Genomic DNA, 21,520 nt, shown 5'->3' on the forward strand with positions numbered 1-21,520 from the left:
AGTGCAAGACACATGAAAGCCCGCATGGAGTTTGCTAAAAAACACCTGAAGGACTCCAAGATGGTGATAAATAAGATCCTCTGGTCTGATGAGACCAAGATAGAACTTTTTGGCCTTAATTCTAAGCGGTATGTCCCAAAACGACTCATGGCTGTATTAGATCAAAAGGGTGCTTCTACTAAATACTGAGCAAAGGGTCTGAATACTTATGACCATGTGATATTTCAGTTGTTCTTTTTTAATAAATTTGCAAAAATTTCTACATTTCTGTCTTTTTCTGTCAAGATGGGGTGCTGAGTGTACATTACTGAGAAATAAAATGAACTTTTTTGATTTTTGGGAAATGGCTGCAATGAAACAAAGAGTGAAAAATTTAAAGGGGTCTGAATACTTTCCGTACCCACTGTGTGTGTGTGTGTGTGTGTGTGTGTGTATGTATGTGTATATATATATATATATATATATATATATATGGTAAATACCCTGTTACTGATGGCTACGTTCGTTTCCGAGAGTCTGCTCTTTTGGCTCCCAAACGGCTATTCAATTAGTACCACTTCTGTTAGTCACTGCCTAAGTTACATATTTGTTGCAAGAAATAAATATGTAACATTCTTCATCTGCAATACTCTGAAATGTTCTGTCATATTGAAGTTTAAAAAGTGTCAGATGTCAAGAATAACTTTCCTAGTTGTATAACAAAAATAACACCGTACTAATGAAACAGAATGGTTAATAATTAACCGAAATTGGCTCTCAGACTGGAGCTGGCTCCCATAGTTCTCTTAAAAGAGCTGGCTCGTTTGCAACGGAAACATCAATATTGCCCTTCGAAATTTCATCCTAGGGAGGGCTCGCTCTTTACAGTAACTTCTTGCTCCAAATGCTTCACGTCCCAGAGCTGAGTAGCCCAGGTTCAGAGGCAGCTGGATGTGAGGCTGGCACACCATTGCCCCCCATCAAAAGTTATTACCCACTGTTTGTCATCATGCCTGTTTGCCATCCGTTGATACAAGCGCAATAGCACCAAACAATGAGCCTGAAGCTCGGTGTGGAGTCGGGACATGATCACACACGTGTTTTGTATACGCTGTTGTTCGCAAAGGAGGGATGGACAGTTCTTTCATTGCTGCTGGTTGTTTCTCAGAAATTCTGTGCGAGCAGAGATTGACACTGCATTGGATTTTTGCAAAGATTTTACATATAAAACACATGATCATCTTATACGATGCATCATTTAAATTACAGCAGTAGGTAAAATTTGTACGACCATATCCAGCATTAAAATTATGTTTGCATGTTTCAATGCATTAGGAATTTGAAAATCTATCTGGATGCCATTATGCTTAAAAAAACCCCCTCAAGCATAGTTTTCTATTCATACTTTTATTTCACTTTGAGAGTGATAGCAGGTTCTGATCATGTGATTTTAGTTGGGGCTGACGTTTTGTGCATACTGTGTATGGATCATAAATATGATATAGCTGCATGTCATCAACATAGCAGTGGTGGGAGATGCAAGTGAACTAGCTAACCAGGTTGTAGAGTGAGAAAATGATGGGATCAGGGATTGAAAGCTGCAGAACTCTACAGAGCATACAGGTTGTTGAGGATACAAAGTTGTCTATGATAACAAGACGCTATTGATAAGGCTAGTGGAACCAGATGCAGTGATGGTGGCTGGACTACTGAGCAGGCCATGGCATTCATATTTCAGAACCTAAGTAAATACAATATAGCTACAGAATGTAAGTATCTGCTCGAGTATCTGCTAGAAAAATGATAGCAATGCCTGATACCCACTGCAGGATCTATTGATAGGTCAAAACATAATTTAATATTCATTCTGGGGTGCCATAACCACATATTGGCACATTTCACAATGTGTACTGTTAACTGCCATTAGGTGTAGCACAGAAATCCCTGTATTGTATTCAGCAAATTTGTTCTCAGGAGTTGCTTGTGTTAATCTGGGTCAGTCTCCACTGTGGTGCCATGTGCCATGTGTCTGCAGACCGCCTTACTGCATTGGCTTGTGTTGGACCTTCATGTGATAAGGTTTGGGGGTTAAAGTGACCCCATAGACCGGAGAGTAGTCTGGCACCCCTGCATCCTCAGGCCAGATGAACTTAAACTTCCTCAGCAGCGTCACCATGATGAGAAAGAGTTCCATACGAGCCAGACCCTCTCCAAGACACATCCGAGGACCTGAGACATAAGAAATACCTCTATAACGGTTTGATTAAACTCTATATGTGCATGTCACTGCAGGTTTGATACAATAACAAGTCCCATACTGCTGTTTGTTGTTCTCTCTCATACCTGCGGAGAAAGGCATGAAGGCCTCTGGTTTAACAAACTCTCCCTTGTCATTAAGGAAGTTTTCAGGGTTGAATTCATGGGGGAATTTCCATTGTCCCTCCTCACTCAGCACTGAGGTCAGGTTAGGGATGATCATTGTACCCTGAGGAGAAAATACAGGAAGGTACAAAACATTTGTAAGAAGTTAAGATTTTAGACATTTTAGAGGAGACACGCCACTCAATACAACTCTGAGGAAAGCTCGTAACGGCAAAGATGGTTGTTATCCTGCCCCTCCCGCTAGAAAGCCAATCGTCTGCTTTTAACAGTCAATGTGGGAAACATATTTCAGCCAACCGTGTTGTTCCACTGACTTAAAGGTCATTAGGTTAATTAGGTTAGGTTATTAGGTTATTCTTCTACTGCGCATGCATGGAAGTGGTGACACATGCGTAGTTGAAGTATAACCGGTTGGGAAAACCCTTTTTAAACCTTATTTTAGGGCAAAGTTGTTAAACTTTTCCAGTGATTTTTATCAGATTTTACTGCTGATTCTATTCATATAGTTTTTATGTCTTGGTGACCTGCAGTTCCGGCTCTCTCCCCATTCACTCAGATGGTTATTCCGAAATAGCTGCCCAGAGGCGTTGCCAAGATGGCTGCCGAGTGGTGTGACTTGGCTATAAGGAATTTGTATAGAGTACTGTGAGGTTTGTTTCCACAACACTATTGCCAGAAAGGATTTAGCACCAATTGCTTCTTACCTTGGGAATAGAATATCCCATGAGCTCTGTATCTTTGGTCGTACAGTGGAAAACACTAAGTGGAACAGTGTTGGCTATCCTCTGCACTTCATGGATCACAGCCTGGATGCAGAGGGATTTAAACAACATGTTTTTATTTTTTTTCTGACTTAGGGAAGAAGAAAAACAATGCAGACTCTCAAAAGCTCAGCCACAAAAAAAACGACCAATAAACTTGAAATATGGGAACCCACCAGCATGTCTACAACCAGGCAAACTGAAATACTGAAACTGATCTCCAAAGCTGCTAAGCAATTATTATGCCACTTAGACTCATGTGAACACATGAAATAAAAGTGAAATAATTACAAAAAAACAAAATGATGATATACCTGCATGTAAGGCATGAGGTGTCTGTCGTCAAAACTGGCCCGATCCTTCCCTTCCAACACCCGGTCTATTTCCTGCTGACAACGCTCTGAGAGATCCAATGACTTATAGTGATAAATGCTGTATCGCTTACATTTTGGTAATAATCACTGGACACACAACTATCTATCTGTGCTTCATTCCTGTACATTTACTGCAGCATTAGACAGGTCAGGCGCTAGTCTATACTATTTAGGATCAACCAAAGATGATTTCTCAAGAGAAAGAAACTCAGTCATCTCAGTTATTTGTACCAAAATGCCCTAGCTAACGCCATTTTCACACAGGTAGGTAGCAGCTTGCTAGGCAGAATGTTGATTCATGCATAGATACACACTTTAGATAGAAAGACAACAATAACTTTAGAGCCAATGGCAGAAAGGTTACCAATATTTAAATGTGCAGGTATACCTTGGATGTGTGGGTAGGTCATAAGATAAAGGAAACCAGTAAGCAGGGTGTTGGAGGTAGTGTCAGTCCCAGCGAAGTGAAGATCTAGAGCATACGAAGTCAGTTCATCTTCTGAAAATGAAGAGCCATCATTGCCTCTCTAAAAAGAGGAGAATGATTGTTTCAAGACAAGCAGACATTAAAGTTGTGGTATTATTAAGGTGGTATTATGCTTTTTGGCTTTTTCCCTCACCTTTATGGAGTTATATATTGTGCATATAATAGGTTTGCAAAGTGAAAAAGCTCAAAGTCCACCACAATGGGAGTTCCCATCTGCCACAGAAAACTCTGCTCTGAACTGCTTGAAAACAGCTCATTTGTAGTCCAGCCGCTTCCCTTTCATCCTTGTGACAACACAGGGAAGAAAGCTAAATGCGCCTTATAGAACGCTCGCCAAGCGGCTAGTCCAACACGCTCTCAAAAACACTGGTGGAAAAACACTGAGCATACACCTCTCCTCTCCCTTCCAAACACTAGATACCCTCCAGGCAGTCAATGGACATAAAGTTGTTATTGTGATATAGTCTCCTGTAGTTTTTGAGTGTCCGCAGGGCTCTCCACACTGACGCAGGGTCGTTGGCTGCAAAGCTGTTATTTAGCTTTTCGGCATAGCTTTTCTTTGCAGCTTTGATCTGTTTAGTCAGTGTGTTTCTGGCGTGGCTCATATTTTCTAGGATGATCCACAGCACTTCAACTAACTTTAACGTTGTATTATTTTAGTTTTATGCCATGAGAAGAAAATGGGTTAGAAACCTGGCGTTAAACAGGGCAACATTACCAAAGACCGCTGTATTGATAAACTCTGATGGACTGGCGACCTGTCCAGGGTGTACCCCACCTTTCAACCGATGTCAGCTGGGATTGGCTCCAACCCCCCCGCGACCCTGTACGCAGGATAAACGGTTGACGATAGATGGATGGATGGATGGATGGATGGAAGCTTAAATGAAAAATGTCATTCTGTATAGGCCTATTGTCTAATAGTTTAGAGTAGTTTGCCATGTACCTTAAAATTTGTCTGTAAATTCTTGTCAACTTCGCTGCTGGCTGAGACAAACCAGACCCTCAATTACTCAACGTTCACATGTGTCATTGAAAATTCCTCTTGTGAAAAGAGTCAAATTACAAACACACACATCTTCATGCATTTGGTAGTGAGGTGACTCTTTCAACACCCCCATACACACACGAACACACCTTTTCCATTTCATCCAGATAGCAGTCAAGAAAGTCTCGTGGCTCTCCAGGCACTCTGGTCTTCTTGTGCTCTGTCAACAAGCACTTCACAAGATTCTGACAAGTCTGAAAACGTATGTCAGCATTAATTTGTATTCATTCAGTTTTTTTCCACTGACAAAGTGTGTTGTTGTCACCGTATATATGTGTGATGTTAGAAAAAAAAATCCATTGTACCATTGATTCTCATATCTTTGTTTACTCTTATATGTTTATTCCTAAATTTAATATTTTCCAATTAACATACCTTAACATTCTTAAAGGCCTTGCTGAAGGGCAGTGGCAGGTTACGAATCATGGGAAGAGTGTCATACAGCTGTAAAAAAGTAAATAAATAAAGATAAATCATTAGTTTATCAGCCTTAGCTGTACTGTTTGTTTAGAGCAAATTAGCAAATTTTGCTTAAAGCACAGGGCCAGAGTTGTTACACTGGTAACATGCTTTGACTCACCATAGCCCATGGTCCATTAGCTATCTTGGCATTCTCAGTGAAGCATTGAACAATCACTTTGATGAACTCATCATCATACTCGTAACGTGTACCAAACAGAACCTGGCAGATGATGTTGGAAGCCGCATTATGAAAAATAAGTCGAGGACTGAAGCTTTTGCCTGTAAAAGACAAAATGTAGATTGAAGTATGACACAGCACTGAACAACAATACAAAAGAACATTACACTAACAATACACAATGCAAAATCAACCAGTCAACACAAGTTTACGCAGTGAGCAGAAAGTGACAGAGAGATAAAGGGCAATGGAACACAATGGAGAACTCTTTAAAAGGAACCATAAAAATCCACTGACATGAACGTAAATGGAAATTGATATTATAATATTTGTGGTGTCACCGATTAAAGTTATACCAATGCTCTTTTCCAGTGTATCAATGGTGTATCGCAGCTCTCCGTGAATCCTCTCCTCCATGGAATCCTTCCCCAGACCAAAGTTCCTCAAAGTCATCAGAGCAAAGCGACGATGATCCCTCCAAAAAGAGCCATAATCTGCCAGAATCACTCCTTCAACAGGTGTAGTGACACAAAGAACGTACAGTGTGAGTTTACAGGTCATCTACTGTAACATTTTCTCTAAATGTTACTATCCAGTGTGATCACTACTGTTCTATTCCATCTAACTTTCTAACCTGTTTTACCCTCCACAGTACTTCAAGATGATTTTTTTTTTTTTTTACTTTCAAACCTGAGACATTTCTGTATTAGGCAGTTGAACCTATCCTCAACCTCAAGGTGAAACTAGTAAATATTATAACATTAAAACGACTTTGGGCATCAAACATTTAATTTCCTGCATTGTCCAAATGTCTCTATTTATATGAAGGGAAACATAATTAAGGTGGCAGGTGACAATTGAAAATATAAAAATATAATGGAATATAATGTAGTAATCAGCTTTTGGACAATACATTTGTTTCTTCTATATTTCAATTGCATTGCATGTTTCTTATCGTGCATTGTTCCATTTGTTATTTAACATTTCTTGTTGCAATCTGTTTTTCACAACATTTTAACAAAAGCTTTCAAAAAGTGATGGAGACATTCTGATTCTGACATGTCCCCAGCATCCCCAGTGATATATCTGACAATATTTTTACATGTCCCGCCCCATCAAGGCTGTGATTGGGCAGGAAACATCACTGCAGATCCATCTCACACAGGGCACAACCTCTTCCAACGTCTCCCCTCTGGTAGGCGCTACAGAGCACTGTACGCCAAAACCAACAGACTCAGGAATAGTTTCTTCCCACAAGCCATCACTCTGATGAACAGCTGATTCTGACTCACGGTGTCAGGAACAATTCCTGTGCAATAATTCCTGTTTACTGGCTACCACTACCAGTGACTTTTTCATCATTCTCCATTTCAAAGTTGTTGATATTCAGTCATATTGTATACACCAAATCTACCTACATCATGTAGCCTACATAAAACCGCACACAATACCTCCAGCATTCTTTGCACTCATCACACTGTGTACATGTGTACAGGCATGCTTGTATGTGTGTGTGCACCTGTATATCACATCCACCTCCGACATGTACATAATAATAACAATAATGGTAATAACAATTTACTCCTGCATCCTTTGCACTCTGCTCATGGCACTATTGCACTAATTCCTCCTATGTGACACATACCTGGCAAATAAAGCTGATTCTGATTCTGATTGGCCGGTTCACGAAAAGTGACATGGAAGAGCTACATTCAGCACACGGCGGCTTCAAAGGTACCCAAGCTTCTCGGCTCCCTCGTCTCTCTCCGTCGACAGAAATTACTGAGTCTCCACGTAACCACTGACCTCAGCTCTCCCCTTAAAGGTCACTAATCCTCTATCCAGCTGCTACAGTGCTATGTTAAACTGTTATGCGTCAAATGCACATATGTTATACACCACACAAATTAATAATCTTGTCTCTGAACCTTTTTAAGTACAGCGAGGGGTCTAGCAGGGCAGCCCAGTCAGTGCCCTACTTTTCATTTTTAGATCGGAACCATTAACATGTGCGATTCAGGCCTGCAATGATAGTGTAAGACCCTGAGAGATCTTGGCATTTATATTTTGCCTTCATTACAGTCAGTGGTCTCAAATAATTCTAATGATATTTAGACATATTGAAACAGACTTGTACAGATGAATGAATCTTCCAATATCCCTTCAATCCTATGTTCTCATAATCAGGATGGATATTCCCCCTGGAATAAACTTTGTTGGAGTGTATGCTTTGTTATAAATGCAATACAAATTTGATCACAAAAAAAGAAAATAATGAACACTGGATTACGTGTGGCACGCAGACTGTCTGCCACATTTTTATTTTTATGCAAGGAAAGTGACTCCCTGCCCAATGTGTTGAGTAGGATCACGTTGAGAGTTGCTGTCACCAGAACCGTGGAGCAGCCTGTTTTTCAAGAGACTCCTGGTCAGAACAATATATAAACCTGCTGAACATGGAGTGGGCATAGACATAATTAAGGAATTTCCACTTGGCACATTCAAATCTGTTTGATAACTGATTAACTGCCTGCTTGGATGTTGTTTTAATAAAGGGAGCCCTACCTCCCTTTTTTCTGACAAACTGAATAGTACTGTGCTGTACAAACACACTTCTTAAAAGTAAATCACACAATATCAAAATCAAAAGAGTGAACTACACACTTCAGTGTGTAATTAGTTTTTCTTAGAATGGCAAAGACAATAAATACCATAGAACTGCCTTTGACAAAGATATACAAGGCAAAAGGTTACCTTTACTTCTAGCCCAGGAGCTTGTGTCTCCCTTTTCACCATTCCCCAGCATGCTGCAACATGCTTTAACATTGTGTTCAGTGTATGTGTGGATAGGGCACATTTTCATTTACTGGCATAATGATGGCAATAAAAACCTATTCACTGCACCACGTTTTTATTTACTATTTAGTAAAACTGGTAACTGCTCCATCCCTACATACAGTATATGCATGGAAAGAGCTACATTACATGTGTAAAATGTAATTCATGCTCTACCCTGTGACATATTATGTGTTCTACCTTTACTGACGGTGGCGTCGTTGACGAACAAGTCTTGGGGTCGTCCAGCAAAATCAGTGGCCTTGGTCACTAAAGCCTCCTTCATGGCCTTCACCCCATTAACTATTACAGCTGGTTTGGAACCGATGAACAGACTGTAAACATCTCCATAAGACTTCCTCAACTGGGAGAGAACAAGATGACATGTCAGAGTTTGAAATACATACATATCACATAACTTAAGAGGGATGTCACTCTTATATGTGGCAAATTCACGGAAATCACAAAAACTTAATTCAGTTCAGTATTTATTGTCAGACGTGGCAAATTTGGATTTGCAGCACAGCCAAAACCGACATACAGAGCAGACACATCTCAACCGTCAGTTAAATAGAAAAATAAATATTATTTACAAAGAGCAACACAAGATAATAATAAAAGCACTAAGAACCACTGAGTAAAAACAAAGTAGTGAAAACAATTTACAACATGTAAAACCAGTAAATAGGTTCAAAATACAGAAGCCCTAAGCAGGCCATCCATTCAATTTATTTTTACTCTGTTTTCCCATGATAACGGGATAATTTTCTCATGATCTTGACATAACAAACCATAGCTGAATACAGGGGTCAGCAGGTGCATTTCTTTAGGATATTTTCAGATAAATTTCCTGTGTTACTGGTTAGCTCAGTTAGAGCAGGACTTGATTTTTGTATTGCAAGTTCGACTCCCGCTCCTGATGATTTTTTTTCTTTTGTGTCTTTTTTATCATCCTCTTCAACAAAGTTGTTATGAAGAGATTCAGGGGAATCCAATCACAAATGAGAAGCGCAGGATAATAATGATACTGAATTTACCCTTAAGAAACGTTCCTGCCAACCCCTGTGTTAAACTACTGTTTTGTTATCTCGAGATCACGAGAAAATTATCCCGCTATCATGGTAAAAGGGAGTAAGAAAAATATTTAAAAGTAATAAGACACTAGGGCAATTATTGGTAACTACAATAGGGAATAATGAATAATCAACAGCAATATCTCTTTCCACAAGCCTTATAATGACTTAGAACTTGGGACAGTGGTGTCTGTAGATAATCATCCAAGATATTGTTTCCATAAAGAGAGGTTGCTTTGATTTATTTGATGAAGAGCACCACAGAACTAACACCTTACACTTACATTGTATTGAGATCTTACCAGTGGAGACAAATATTGGCTTAACAAGACATATATTGGGTGCAAGTTATACAATGCCCTATCTGTCAAAATGTCCAAACCCACTGGATAAAGTCCAAGTTCACAGGTAGTCAACTCTGCACAAAAAATGACAATATGTTATGCAATCACAGCAGTAGCGCTGTTGTGAGTGATTCTTGCCCTTATACATCATACATTGCATAGATGTTAGTTTCTTTCACATGTATTTGTTTTACACTGTAGTGGCACAGCAACTCTTGAAACTACTACTGTCAGGAAATGCAGCACAGTATTTAAACACATTTTAGGTACTAATAATAGAAATCACATCAGTGCCATAAAAATTTCAGTCATTTCAGAATTTTTCTTACTCTCTCAAAGTCCTTCAAGGGGTTCTTTAGGTTCAGGTGCAAAATGTTCCCCAGTATCGGCAAGGCAGTGGGTCCCGGTGGAAAGTTCTTGGGCCTTCGGGATTTCAGCTGAAGGATGATGAAGACAACACAGAGGCATAGCAGGGTGACTGAAGCAAACATGGTGGAAACTGAACAGGCAAGCTGAATGACTTGCTTTAAAGGTGTAGCTCAGCTCTTAGCCCTGCCTCTACAGGCTGTGTACTTTGCTTCCCAGTACTTAAAGGTGAATGGGAACATCAAACAGAAACACTTTGAGCAGCACAAGTTCTGACAGGCTTTGGCATTAACTATCCACCATTAACTAGCAGTGTAGCTGTTGCTGAGTTCCCTAGATTTGATTAATTTAGCCGATCAGTAGAGTGGAAGAAAGCTATAAGTTGTAAATTTGGCTACAGCCAGTGGTGGAATGTAAGTACATTTACTTAAGTCCAAATTTGAGGTACACATACTTTACTTGAACCTTTTATTTTCACGCCACTTTTTCTCCCCTACATGTCAAACAGAAATGTTGCACTTACAAAACATATGAATAACTAATAAAATATGATGTTTTGTTATAAATTGAACTACCCAACAATGTATACAAGTACAGCTGAAACAATTAGTTGATTAATCAGCTGAGAGAAAATCAATGTTGGGAAAGTATTTTCATTATTGTAAGATCATAATTTAAGTAATTTGTAATGCAAAGATGCCAAACATGTCATGGGTCCAACTTCTTAAATATGAGAATTTGCTGTTTTCCTTTTAATTATTTGAATTTGTTTTAAATAACTTTGAGTACAAATAATCAGCAGTTTTAATTCATCATCAAATCATTAGCTTCAGATAAAATGTACCTTCACCTCAACCAGCTACAAATACTGTTTTTACATTAATTCAGTAGTAATGATAAAATAATAATGGTTTAATATATATAATAGTATAACAGCTCAAAAAAAGTCCCCAAAGTAGGTCGGAACTAAAGTCGCACGTCCAAAACCGTGACCGGAAATCTTTTACAGTCACACAAAACGTCATTAATTTGGAGCAGTAATATTATATCGACTAGCCGAGCTTGGTAAGTTCAAGAGACAGAGAAATTATTCAACGTGATATGAAACGGTCATGAGCCGAAACTCGAGTATACTCGGCCGTGCATCAGGAAGCATCGCTTTTCCAACATGACACGATGTTCGGTTACTAGCAGCGGTGACAACTGCTTGCTTGAATGCTAACGAAGCTAACGCTAGCTGCGTGCGCACAGCTTTAACCAGAGACACCGCTCGAGCGTCTAAACTACAACAATAGAAAGCGAGTGAGTCTGAATCTTGTACTGCAGGTTGGTTGCTGCATTGGCTGCTTTTATCGTTAGCGGAATGTGTCCGCTGTTTGCTTTAAAGGCTAGCCTTTAGCGGCTAACATTGTAACCGTCTCCTTAGGTAACGTTAATGGTTAGTGAATCAACAGGGCCCCGGTACAAACGAAGCGTTGGTCCGTTAAACAGACCTTGTCGGATTTAACTCCATCGACACCTCAGTCGGTTGAGATGTGCTTATGATTTTTAATGAACTGTCTTCTTTGAAGAAACGTCTGTTCAATCGCTGTCATTTCACTTAACTTACTTGTGTGGATTAAATGTGACCACAAGGGAGAGCCAAAACCTTGCAGGTGGAGTTCAGTTTAGTCCTCCTGTGAAATGTCAACAGCATTAAATAGCAATTTAATAAGGCTGCGGTTAAGTAGTTGTTGTTGTGGTTTGGATGTGTTGTGTTTTTGGTGGTTTCACTGCAGCAGTGTGTTGCCACCTAACATAGAAAATAACAGCATACAACATGTGATTCTGCTGTACACACCACCTCACACTGTGACACAAAAATCGCTATGGATTTGAATGTATGGCTCAGGCTCAACAAATAGAGAACTTACACAAATTTGTTTGTGAATTGTTCTCCTGGTCTGTCTTTGTTTCCACAAATTCTAAAAATGACAAGTAAGCCTTTATATCACAGCAAAGTGACACATTTGTGACTGCTCACTTCAGGGGTGTCACTTGTTAAATGTGACCTTGGTTCTTCTCCAGTCCAACACAAGGTATGCATCTATTCTGACTTTACAGCATCAACCTCGATGTCTTTTTAGCAGCTCTGTTACTACTTCTAGTGCCCTAACGTCACTGTTATGTTTAGATCACCGAAACATTACAAATATAGATATAGATAGATATATACTCTTTTTATCCCGAGGGAAATTCAAGTATCCAGTAGCATAAAAAACATACATACATTAAACATACATTAAACCTATATTAAAATAGAATTAAAATTAAAATAACTTATAACACAGTAGCCACAGTAAAACAGTGCAAAAACAGTAAACAGTGCAGATGAAAGTAAAGAGAACAGATTTTAGATATATAAACTGATTCATTCATTATTGGGGGCCTCTGTGGCAAAATGACAAATTAATATAGCATTGGTGAATGTAGTAGTATCATGTTATTGCCCTGTCCATAGGTGGTATGCACATGCACTTATTCAAGAGATGCATCATTGAATTGTAGTCTCAGGTTATTTTGATTGGTCAGGGGGCACAAGCTGAGTATCATAGATTAGATTGATTCAGTCCTTTGCTGGACCACAGAGAAAAATAATATATTAATTGAATGCATGAATTTTCCTGGGTCCCCAGAAAAAAAACACATCGAAAACTAATGCTACAGACTTATTCACCTGGTAGTTAATAACAGCCCATCAGAAATAGACTATGTCTAGTCTTGAATAAAAAAACCCAAAACATATTTTGGGGAGTGATAGTTAGAAGTAAGGTGTGTTTGTGTGCAGGTCAGCTGTAATGGAAGGGGGAGGGGCAGCGGGCGTCAACCTCAGCAGGAAGTTTGTTTCAGAAGCTGAGCTTGAAGAGAAGAGGAAGAAGAGACAAGAAGAATGGGAGAAAGTTAGGAAACCTGACGACCCTGAGGGTAAGAACACATACACTTACACACAGATCCAGAACGCACCAAACCTATGAAATGCATAGCTGTGCAGACGCCCACATATTTGTTTTTGTACTCCTCAGATGCCCCAGAGGAGGCGTATGACCCACGTTCGCTCTTTGAGCGGCTGCAGGAGCAGAAAGACAAGAAACAAGATGAATATGAGGAGCAATTCAAATTCAGTGGGTCTTTTTCTCTTTGTTATATCTGTCATTAGGTCTTTTACTTCCGTTTGAATTAACACTTTTCCAAGACAAAGAGCCAGTGGCTATGGGTTTGAAAGATTAACAGTCATGACAAGGATTTGCTCAGTGCTTTTAGATGCTAAACAGATCACTCCTTTTGATAGAAAACCTTCAATACAAACGAGGGGCATGGAGTTTTAAAGATTAGGCCATTTAACAGGCAGGGAGGGTCTAATGTAGGACACTCAAGTACAGTACGTTAGTACAGCGTATTTACATTTTATGGTACTGTAAACCTCTTCTCCGCTGCATTTCATTGTACTTTTTATTCCACTGCATTAATTTGACAGCAATAATTAGTAGACCAGTTTACATATAAATCATATGATAAGCATAAAGTACAACAACACATTGTTGCACACATTCTGTATGTACATACAGATTAATTAGGAAAGATTTCAGCCCTAGCTATTTTGAGTATGTTCAAAATCATGTCAGATGTCCGCCCAACAGTATGCCAGATTTCAGGGTTTTCTTTCCAGATGAAGGTCACTTGTGTGTGGATTTAAAATAAACTGCGGTGGTTTGTTTTCTGAAAAATGCAATCACTGTCCTGCCATGTGTTGAGAGCATGTTTGTTTCCATGGTGACAGGGAACATGGTGAGAGGATTGAACGAGGATGAGTCCAGCTTCCTGGACGAGGTCTCCCGGCAACAGTGCCTGGTGGAGAAGCAACGCAGGGATGAGGAGAAGCAGGAACTGCTGGAATACAGAATATCCTTTTATCACGTGTTTGTTTTATATGCAAAAGACATTTTAATTAGCCAGTATCGCTCTGTGTTTATGTTCATCTGTTGTCTTCCATTTTGGTGAGCTACAACAGATTTGCGGGTTTATAATAAGCACTTAGATGTATTTAAAGTGTCAGCAGTTGCACTTCAGTTGTCTTGTTTATTTTGTTGATTAGGAAATGAGGACTGGTGGAGACTAGTTGTGGAGTTTTAAATGGAAACCTCACGTGCTCCACAGGCAAAAAAAGAGAAAGGAATTTGGGATTGAAGCTGCTGCCATACAGTTTTAATATTCTGTAGCCCGTTCCAACTTCCAGTGTCCATATGTAACACATTTCAATACACTAAATGAAAATAGAGTAGCAATTCATGTAAATGCTGAACAGATATTTACAAAAATACTCTGGCTGTCTGTGTGACCAGTATCAATACTGAATGCAAATTAGTCTGACTGTCAGGTGCTGCGGTTTCTGGTTTACAAAACACGGCTTGCAGCCCTTACGCTGTTTTGAACCAGAAATACTCACTGCCCGCCGAGACATCAAGAGTCTTTAATACTCAAACTGAAAATACAGTAGTATTATTAACGTCTGCATTGTGGCACTGTAGAATTTCCTCTTCCTCTGCATTATTTGGCTAGCTGACTCATCTCTGTTATCAAAATGTAACTAACCCTATACACGTAGGGGTGGGAGGTACCAGCTATGACACAGATCTGTTAGTGTTGCTGTAGTTTCTTCTTCCTACTGATAGAGGATATCAAAGGATAATTTGTGCATTATTTAAGACCCCTTTTATTTCTTATAAATTTTAAGATAGGAATTATGGAAGATGTTGCAACTAAGACTGTGACTATCCATTGTCTTTATTTTTTATTGATCTATTTCAGATTACTACTACTCATCAGGTTACCATACTCTAGCCGAAAAACTCATAGTATTCATTATATTGAATGAATGAAACGGACAAAAGTGAGCAAATCTTGCAAAGTTACTGTCGCATTGATTGGTAGATTTTCTGTCAGCTAGATAATTCATAAACCAATGCATCATTTTAGCACAGTGTGAGCTGGATATTTGAACCTAGTGGGAATATTAAACAAACAGTATGTAATTTCTGGCGTTAAGGGTCTCTCACATCAAAACAACAACAAAAGATGTAGGTTGGTGACATCGTGAAGTAGCATGGGATCATGGGAGTTGTTGTCTGCATTATTGAAGTAACAGTCTCAAAGATTTTCAGTATTAAGTTACTGCAAAATATCTAACATAGGTCTAGTTGGTTTTAGTTACATATTATTCCTTTTAAATGTGTGGATAGGAAAAGCTGCATGAAGAGAGCCAGGTATCCTACAAACTACTTTCTGTAGTGATGAGTTTTTTTAATATTCTAGCAGAGCAACATTTTTCCATATAGTACTGTATATATTGTGTAGGGTTTCTCAGTAAGTGTGTCAGTATCTCAAAGATAAGTAGTGAAGTTGTTATTTTCAGCACTTTATGCTGTTGAACATTTAAAGGAGATAATTGCAGCTTTATGTGTTTTGGCAGGCACAGCTCCACCATACTCAAGCTCCCGCTGGGACTGCATTATGCGCGCACACACACATACACACAAGTACGTGTCCATCCTTGTTCTCCTCCTCTAGTTTGCCGTGTCTGTACTGATATCCTTGTTACTTGTTGTCTGACATATACAGATATCTGCAATAACTTAATATCAACCTGGCGGATTTATCAGTGTTTCTCTACCTCTACTAGCTAGCTATGTAGGAATATGGCATTCCCTTTCCTAATCCCGCCTACTGAACTCTTACTGGCCGACGGTTTCTCCAAATGAAGGAAGCAGCTGTGAGTGGGCACAATCGCTGAACAAATCTGAGATGTGGGCAGTGATTCAGAGATCTGGAACCAGCCTATCCTGTTTATTTTCAGAATTAACCTCAAATTAAATAAATTGTTACATCGGATTAATATTGATATGATAATCAGTTGGGGAAAAATGTATGTATTTAGGACAGTCCACCTAACTTATAAACCGAACTCATGTAATCAGTGGGTGCTGTGCCTTACATCAGTGTAAATACTGCACCTTATGAAGGTCTTGCATGTCACCAGGGCATGTTGTTGCTCTCTGTGCTTTTCAGCAGTCCCTCTCTGTCACGCCGTCTTTGTCTTTGCGGACAGACTGGTTTGTGTGCAGATGAATAAGAGAATGGGTTGTCGTGGAAACTGTATCATAGGCTGGTAACTACGGTGATGATTTAAAGCAGTTGCTGGGAACACAAAGTACACACACAGGTGCAGACCTTAGATAATGCAGTGAAAACTCAGGACTACTCGTCTCTACCTCACTTATACCTGATGCCTCAGTTTGAGTCTGCTGAGTCCTGTCCACCTGTCCCTTTTGTCTTATACCTTTTGTGCTTTGTGTTTTTGTGTGTGTGTGTCTATTTTCCTCTGTCCCTGCATCTCGACCTGATTTCATGTCTCCTGAGCTCTGCACATGTCCTGGTCTTCTTTTAGGCTCTGTATCTGTGTCACCTCTCTCTGCCGGAGTGCTTTTCTTAGCCTTGAGAACTGTGTCACTTCTTCCAGCACACTGATGGAGAGATGTAATGGCTCCCCCTGAAGGGAGGACAGAATGCTGCTGAGCGGGACGAGTGTTTCTGTTTGCCCCTGAGCCCACTCATTGCTCACTTTCAGTGGCTCCATTATGGTTTATTTACCTTAACTCTGCACTTTCACAGCGCTCTAGTGAAGAAAGCATCCACAGAAAGTCGCAAAGAGCCTGAAAAGAAGGCGGCACCTAAACATTCAGGGGTAGAGCAAAGGACCAGCCACCTGTCTCAGGCCCATTTGTTGGCTGGAGCTGTCAAGAGGCGCAGGTACGCAAATACGTATCCTTAAAACACTGACATATCAGTGTTTATCACCTTATAAAGTTGACATTGCGCACTTGTTAGCAAGCACTTGCCTGTTTCCACATGCAGAGGACATGGAGCAACATTTGAATTTGTTTTTTGTGTCCATCTGACAAATTGAAGTCCAATGTTCACTCTCCTTTGGTTTAGTTTTTAGTCTTCACCGACTCCTGGGGGAAATATCTTTTGTCTTTAGCTGCCAAATGCTCCACTATCTTTACCAGCTAGTTGCTAACTTGTGGTGTTCAGGTAGGGTTGCTTTATCAGAGCTTTTTCACAGAAAACAGCTGCCCATTGAAGCCAAAAAAATTGAAGACTAGTGAACTGAAAATTAAAAGAAATTCTACTCAAGATTCACTTAAGGTTTTCCTGAAGCTTTCGGCTGTACCCCACCTGCAGAAAGCTTAAGGAACAGCTAAGTAAGTTGAACCTTGAGTTTACAATTTTTAACACATTATACAATATGTCAAGACTGAACCTCCATGCTCAATGAAAGCTGTGGGACATAAAACCAAAACGATGAGCAGAAAGATGCTAAAATTGCTCTGTGGAGCTCAGGGGAACTACAGAGATTCAGGTGGTAACTTTCTGTAGGTCTGTCACTGCCAATGACCCCAATTGCCCTCAGTCATTTGACCCATTGCTGATATGAACATCTTGATTATAGAGGAGCTTTACATCTTCAAAATCTCTTTGTTCCGTTACCCAGCTCCTCCCAGTCGTCAGACAGCAGTAAGAAACAGAAGGTGGAAATCACAACTACAGCAACGACGACAGGAAATGGAGACAGACACACAGGTGGGCTGCAGCCTGAGGCATGTAAGGAGGAATGTCTGTCTGAAGTGGACAGAAATTGAGTTGTGCACCTCTTTGACCATTCCTGGAATTGCTAAATGATAGAACTATCAGACCAGAAAAACATCAAGTCACATACAGCTCACTGCTTCTGACTGAATGATGCATAGATGTCTTGAAGTGTGCTTTTATTTTATTTTTTTTCTTCCACATGCAGAGATGGAACTTCCTTTATAATTGGAAAATCTCTGCGAACTGGAAGTGTGATGTACATTCAGTGAAACCAGGTTTACTCAGATTTTAGGCCGGGTTCCCCCATAATAGAAACCTAAGAAAAGAAACTACAGAAAGCCCCAGCCTTGCTTGACCTTGTTTCACACTTGTATTACTCAGTGCTATGGTTTTCAGTAGATCCCACGGGGCAGTGGAGCTAAAGAATGGTAGTTGTCACCTGGTTAAGCATCTGTTTTTATTTTGTCCACAATATTTTTTTATTCTGTGCAGATGACATGTTTCATATTTCAACAGCAACTGCTGTAACGCCTCAGATCAGGATTCATTGTCACTTTGACAGCAGTAGGACAGTTATTACAGCAGTTTAAAAATGCATTCATTGATTTTTTTATTTCCACTTGGGAGCAACAGAGCCATTATTATTATTATTATTATTATTATTATTATTATGTTATATTATTTACATTATAAAGTTGGTATTGCATATTAGCAAACATTTCTCCATTTACATATCCAGCAAACATGGCACAGCATTAGCATTCATTTGTTCACTCTCCTTTTAGTTAATTGTTTTAGCTAATAACTGGTTCCATAGAGCTGAGGGGAACTGCAGTTTTTGGTGAACATTTTCCGTGACTTTAAATTAACAAATCTACTAGTTGATGTATGTCTGTAGGCGTTTCAAGTCAGTGGGATTGCTCACTAACTTTAAAACTAGTTAAATCCATTCCTCATGTATACATGTATCCCATGTAAACGTTTTATTTATTTACAGTGACAGGCACTTCTCAGTGCATGCAAATGTTTTTACAAAACTAATGACTCCATATGTCAAAGGTTTTTAACCGCCTTCCACTGAAATTCTACATTCTCTTCTAAATAATTGAAAATAGCCTATTTAGATAGTAAAAAGAGTTTATTTTAAAATTTCCTTGGTTCTCGGTTACGTAATTAATTTGTTTCCTAAATTTCATCTGACTTGTTTTTAAAACGAACGCGATCCGGGGATGTCTGCATGTACAAGCTCTGAATCTGACTGTAGGTTGTGCTGTTCAGAACAGGAGAATGGTGCAGGAGGAGGAGCAGGGCGAGCTGAAGATCAACAAACAGCCCCCGGCCTGACGGCGAAGACCCCCTCTGCTTCACTGAGCACCGGTCAAGGTGTGTTACACCTGCCGTCAGCGGCCGTGTGCGTCGGCGTTTTACCAGGACTCTGCGTTTATTCCGGCAGCAGCGACTCTGACAGCAGCTCGGACAGCGAAGGTAGCGTGGACGCAATCATGTTGCCGTACCCCCGGCACAGCAGGGCCTACAGATAGACACACATCAGCATAGACACACATCAGCATAGACACACATCAGCATACACACACACACACACACACAACCGTAAGTATGTTAAACAGTCGTAAAAGGTAACCTCACACAAGGTATGCACACACACAGACGGATTAAAGGTCATACATACACACAGTGATATATGTTAGTCATGCACTCAAACATTTTCAGTATTCCTGTCGTTTTCACAGCTGTGAGTTGAACTGTTGCTCTTTGTCATCAAAGTTCAGCCCAGTAATGTAACCCTAATAAACCGTAACATGAGGACCAATTTAAACTCTATTCTGAACTAAATCTGTGTATCTATTTGTGATTTTTTTGCTATTATCAAACATGACACCTCCACCCTTCCTTCCCTCAATCAAATCTCACGCAGTTTAAGCCGAGCAACCAATCCCGCACTGCCTACCCCGACGACATCCTGCCCCCCCCTACACCCCCCCTCCCAACCCAAGCCACAGTGACTGCAAGCTGTGCTGTTGGCTGAGGGAACAGTGATTGACAGCTGTGGAGCAAGGAAGAGACTGCTTTAGACTGTCACATGACTCACACCTTTTAGCAGCAGAGGAGAGAGAGCCGGGGCAGGACACGCTTCTCTTTCTCTCTCTCTCTTTGTGTTATATGCATAGCCTGAATGGTTTGAAAAGTTGTTTTTATTTGTGTGATGTAATGTATTTTCTCATCAGTAGTTAGTCTCAAAAGTCACGCCGTGCCCGACTGTTTGCTGCTGTCTCAGGCGCTGGAGTTTTGTTTAGTTGGTCAAAGTATGAGCAGAGAGAAATAAAGCGCTTTCCCTTGTACTGTGTGTTTACTCTGTATGTGTGTGCGCGTGTGACAGAGAGCTAGTATATTTGCAGGATTCTGAGATTTTTTTTAAAAACTTATTTTGGATATCAAACTCCAATTATGAATTAAAAATAATACTGCATTAACACACCACTTCCTTAGGACATCACACAAGATAAAACACTTGAGAACTCAAGTGTTTTATCTTGTGTGATGTCTACATTTGACCACTCATCACAGGTGTGGCATATGGGCATGAATTATGAAGAATGGATAAGGTAAATACTGTAACAGCTTATACAGTAAAATAGCCGCTATAGTAGTAATGGGTAATGTAGCCTTGTGCCGCTAACCTTAAGCAGAGATGAGGAGGGGGTGACAGAGCTTATTTTTACATTTTCAAATTTTAGTCTTCAGACACAATAAAGCAATCAGATTTCACACGTCATCCTCTGGAGCCACACAAGACTTTATCCAACTTGATATGTGAAATCGGCAGAGTCACTGATGCGGCAACACCTCTGACGACAAATTATTCTTGGTGCTTTCCCTCAGATAGCCTCTTTTCCAAAGACAGTCCAAAAGTTACAAAATGTTAGAGGCTGATGGGAATGTTATTGGTTTGGTAGGCATTGGGTTGTAAACCACAGTGCTGAATCCATTAGAATGATGGCCTGATGATGGCACTAAATGAAAAGGCAGAGGATCATCTCAGTTATTTCAGTTTATCCTAAAATACATTACTGGATTCTCAGAACTGAATAATCTAATTTGTCCTAAAGTAAGAAGTCAAAATAATGTAATATCCTACAGCTCAGACCAAAATATGAAACTGTTATAGCGCCACTGTCTTGGGGATCTGTGCCACTTTGGAAGGAAAAAATGAAGAAGCCCAGCGCAGTACTGAGGTACAAAATACATCTGACAAAGCCTTTCTTTAAAAGTTTTTTGAACAGCTGTGAAAGATAAAGAAGATGAGTACTCGGTACTGAAAAAAAACAACAACTTGCATTTGCTTTGACTCCGTGAAGACCTGGGTGGCCACAGTTTGTTTGGTGTGTAGAAAAGCTTGGAACCAGACCTATAGGGGCCATACTTAAAAAAACAAACAAAACATTTTATTGGTGTATTTCACATATATTTTAACCTCAACATTGAATTGTCTTACAATTGTGCATGTAGCATTGGAGTCATTAGGG

At 39.9% G+C, this 21,520-nt stretch overlaps 2 protein-coding genes across 9 annotated transcripts; one reads left to right on the top strand and one right to left on the bottom strand.

Moving 5' to 3' along the window:
* Window positions 1-1,370: 1,370 nt before the first annotated feature.
* Window positions 1,371-16,434, bottom strand: LOC123961619 (cytochrome P450 2F2-like). Of its 4 annotated transcripts, none has more exons than XM_046037125.1 (12): window positions 16,337-16,434; window positions 10,253-10,360; window positions 8,708-8,870; window positions 6,028-6,180; window positions 5,612-5,772; window positions 5,407-5,475; window positions 5,121-5,225; window positions 3,885-4,023; window positions 3,437-3,522; window positions 3,066-3,167; window positions 2,323-2,464; window positions 1,371-2,208 (listed from the first exon to the last, which is right to left on the bottom strand). In XM_046037125.1, the coding sequence occupies exons 1-12, from the start codon at window positions 16,352-16,354 to the stop codon at window positions 2,021-2,023; spliced, it is 1,434 nt and encodes a 477-aa protein (XP_045893081.1). In that variant the 5' UTR covers window positions 16,355-16,434; the 3' UTR covers window positions 1,371-2,020. The 4 variants fall into 4 exon arrangements, with proteins under 4 accessions (XP_045893081.1, XP_045893082.1, XP_045893083.1 ...); XM_046037126.1 differs by lacking the exon at window positions 16,337-16,434 and adding an exon at window positions 11,783-11,966; XM_046037127.1 differs by lacking the exon at window positions 16,337-16,434 and adding an exon at window positions 11,899-11,955.
* Window positions 11,249-20,335, top strand: psme3ip1 (proteasome activator subunit 3 interacting protein 1). Of its 5 annotated transcripts, none has more exons than XM_046037129.1 (7): window positions 11,249-11,354; window positions 13,117-13,253; window positions 13,352-13,450; window positions 14,107-14,228; window positions 16,993-17,132; window positions 17,878-17,966; window positions 19,254-19,829. In XM_046037129.1, exons 2-7 carry the CDS (start codon window positions 13,127-13,129, stop codon window positions 19,514-19,516), a joined length of 840 nt encoding a protein of 279 aa, XP_045893085.1. In that variant the 5' UTR covers window positions 11,249-11,354; window positions 13,117-13,126; the 3' UTR covers window positions 19,517-19,829. The 5 variants fall into 5 exon arrangements, with proteins under 5 accessions (XP_045893085.1, XP_045893087.1, XP_045893086.1 ...); XM_046037131.1 differs by lacking the exon at window positions 11,249-11,354 and adding an exon at window positions 11,389-11,615; XM_046037130.1 differs by lacking the exon at window positions 11,249-11,354 and adding an exon at window positions 11,389-11,591.
* The last annotated feature ends 1,185 nt before the right edge of the window (window positions 20,336-21,520 follow it).

This window comes from Micropterus dolomieu, linkage group LG22 (assembly GCF_021292245.1).
Source record: "Micropterus dolomieu isolate WLL.071019.BEF.003 ecotype Adirondacks linkage group LG22, ASM2129224v1, whole genome shotgun sequence".
NCBI classification, from domain to species: domain Eukaryota; kingdom Metazoa; phylum Chordata; class Actinopteri; order Centrarchiformes; family Centrarchidae; genus Micropterus; species Micropterus dolomieu.

Excerpts from the sequence above, each read along its gene's own strand:
- LOC123961619 (XM_046037124.1), bottom strand. The coding sequence starts at position 10,414 with ATGTTTGCTTCAGTCACCCTGCTATGCCTCTGTGTTGTCTTCATCATC. Across the intron at positions 8,871-10,252 it reads CCTTGAAGGACTTTGAGAGA|TTGAGGAAGTCTTATGGAGA; the intron begins GTAAGAAAAATT and ends GTTCTCTCCCAG. Across the intron at positions 2,465-3,065 it reads TGGGATATTCTATTCCCAAG|GGTACAATGATCATCCCTAA; the intron begins GTAAGAAGCAAT and ends TTTTCTCCTCAG.
- psme3ip1 (XM_046037129.1), top strand. The coding sequence starts at position 13,127 with ATGGAAGGGGGAGGGGCAGCGGGCGTCAACCTCAGCAGGAAGTTTGTT. Across the intron at positions 13,254-13,351 it reads GAAACCTGACGACCCTGAGG|ATGCCCCAGAGGAGGCGTAT; the intron begins GTAAGAACACAT and ends TGTACTCCTCAG. Across the intron at positions 13,451-14,106 it reads TGAGGAGCAATTCAAATTCA|GGAACATGGTGAGAGGATTG; the intron begins GTGGGTCTTTTT and ends CCATGGTGACAG.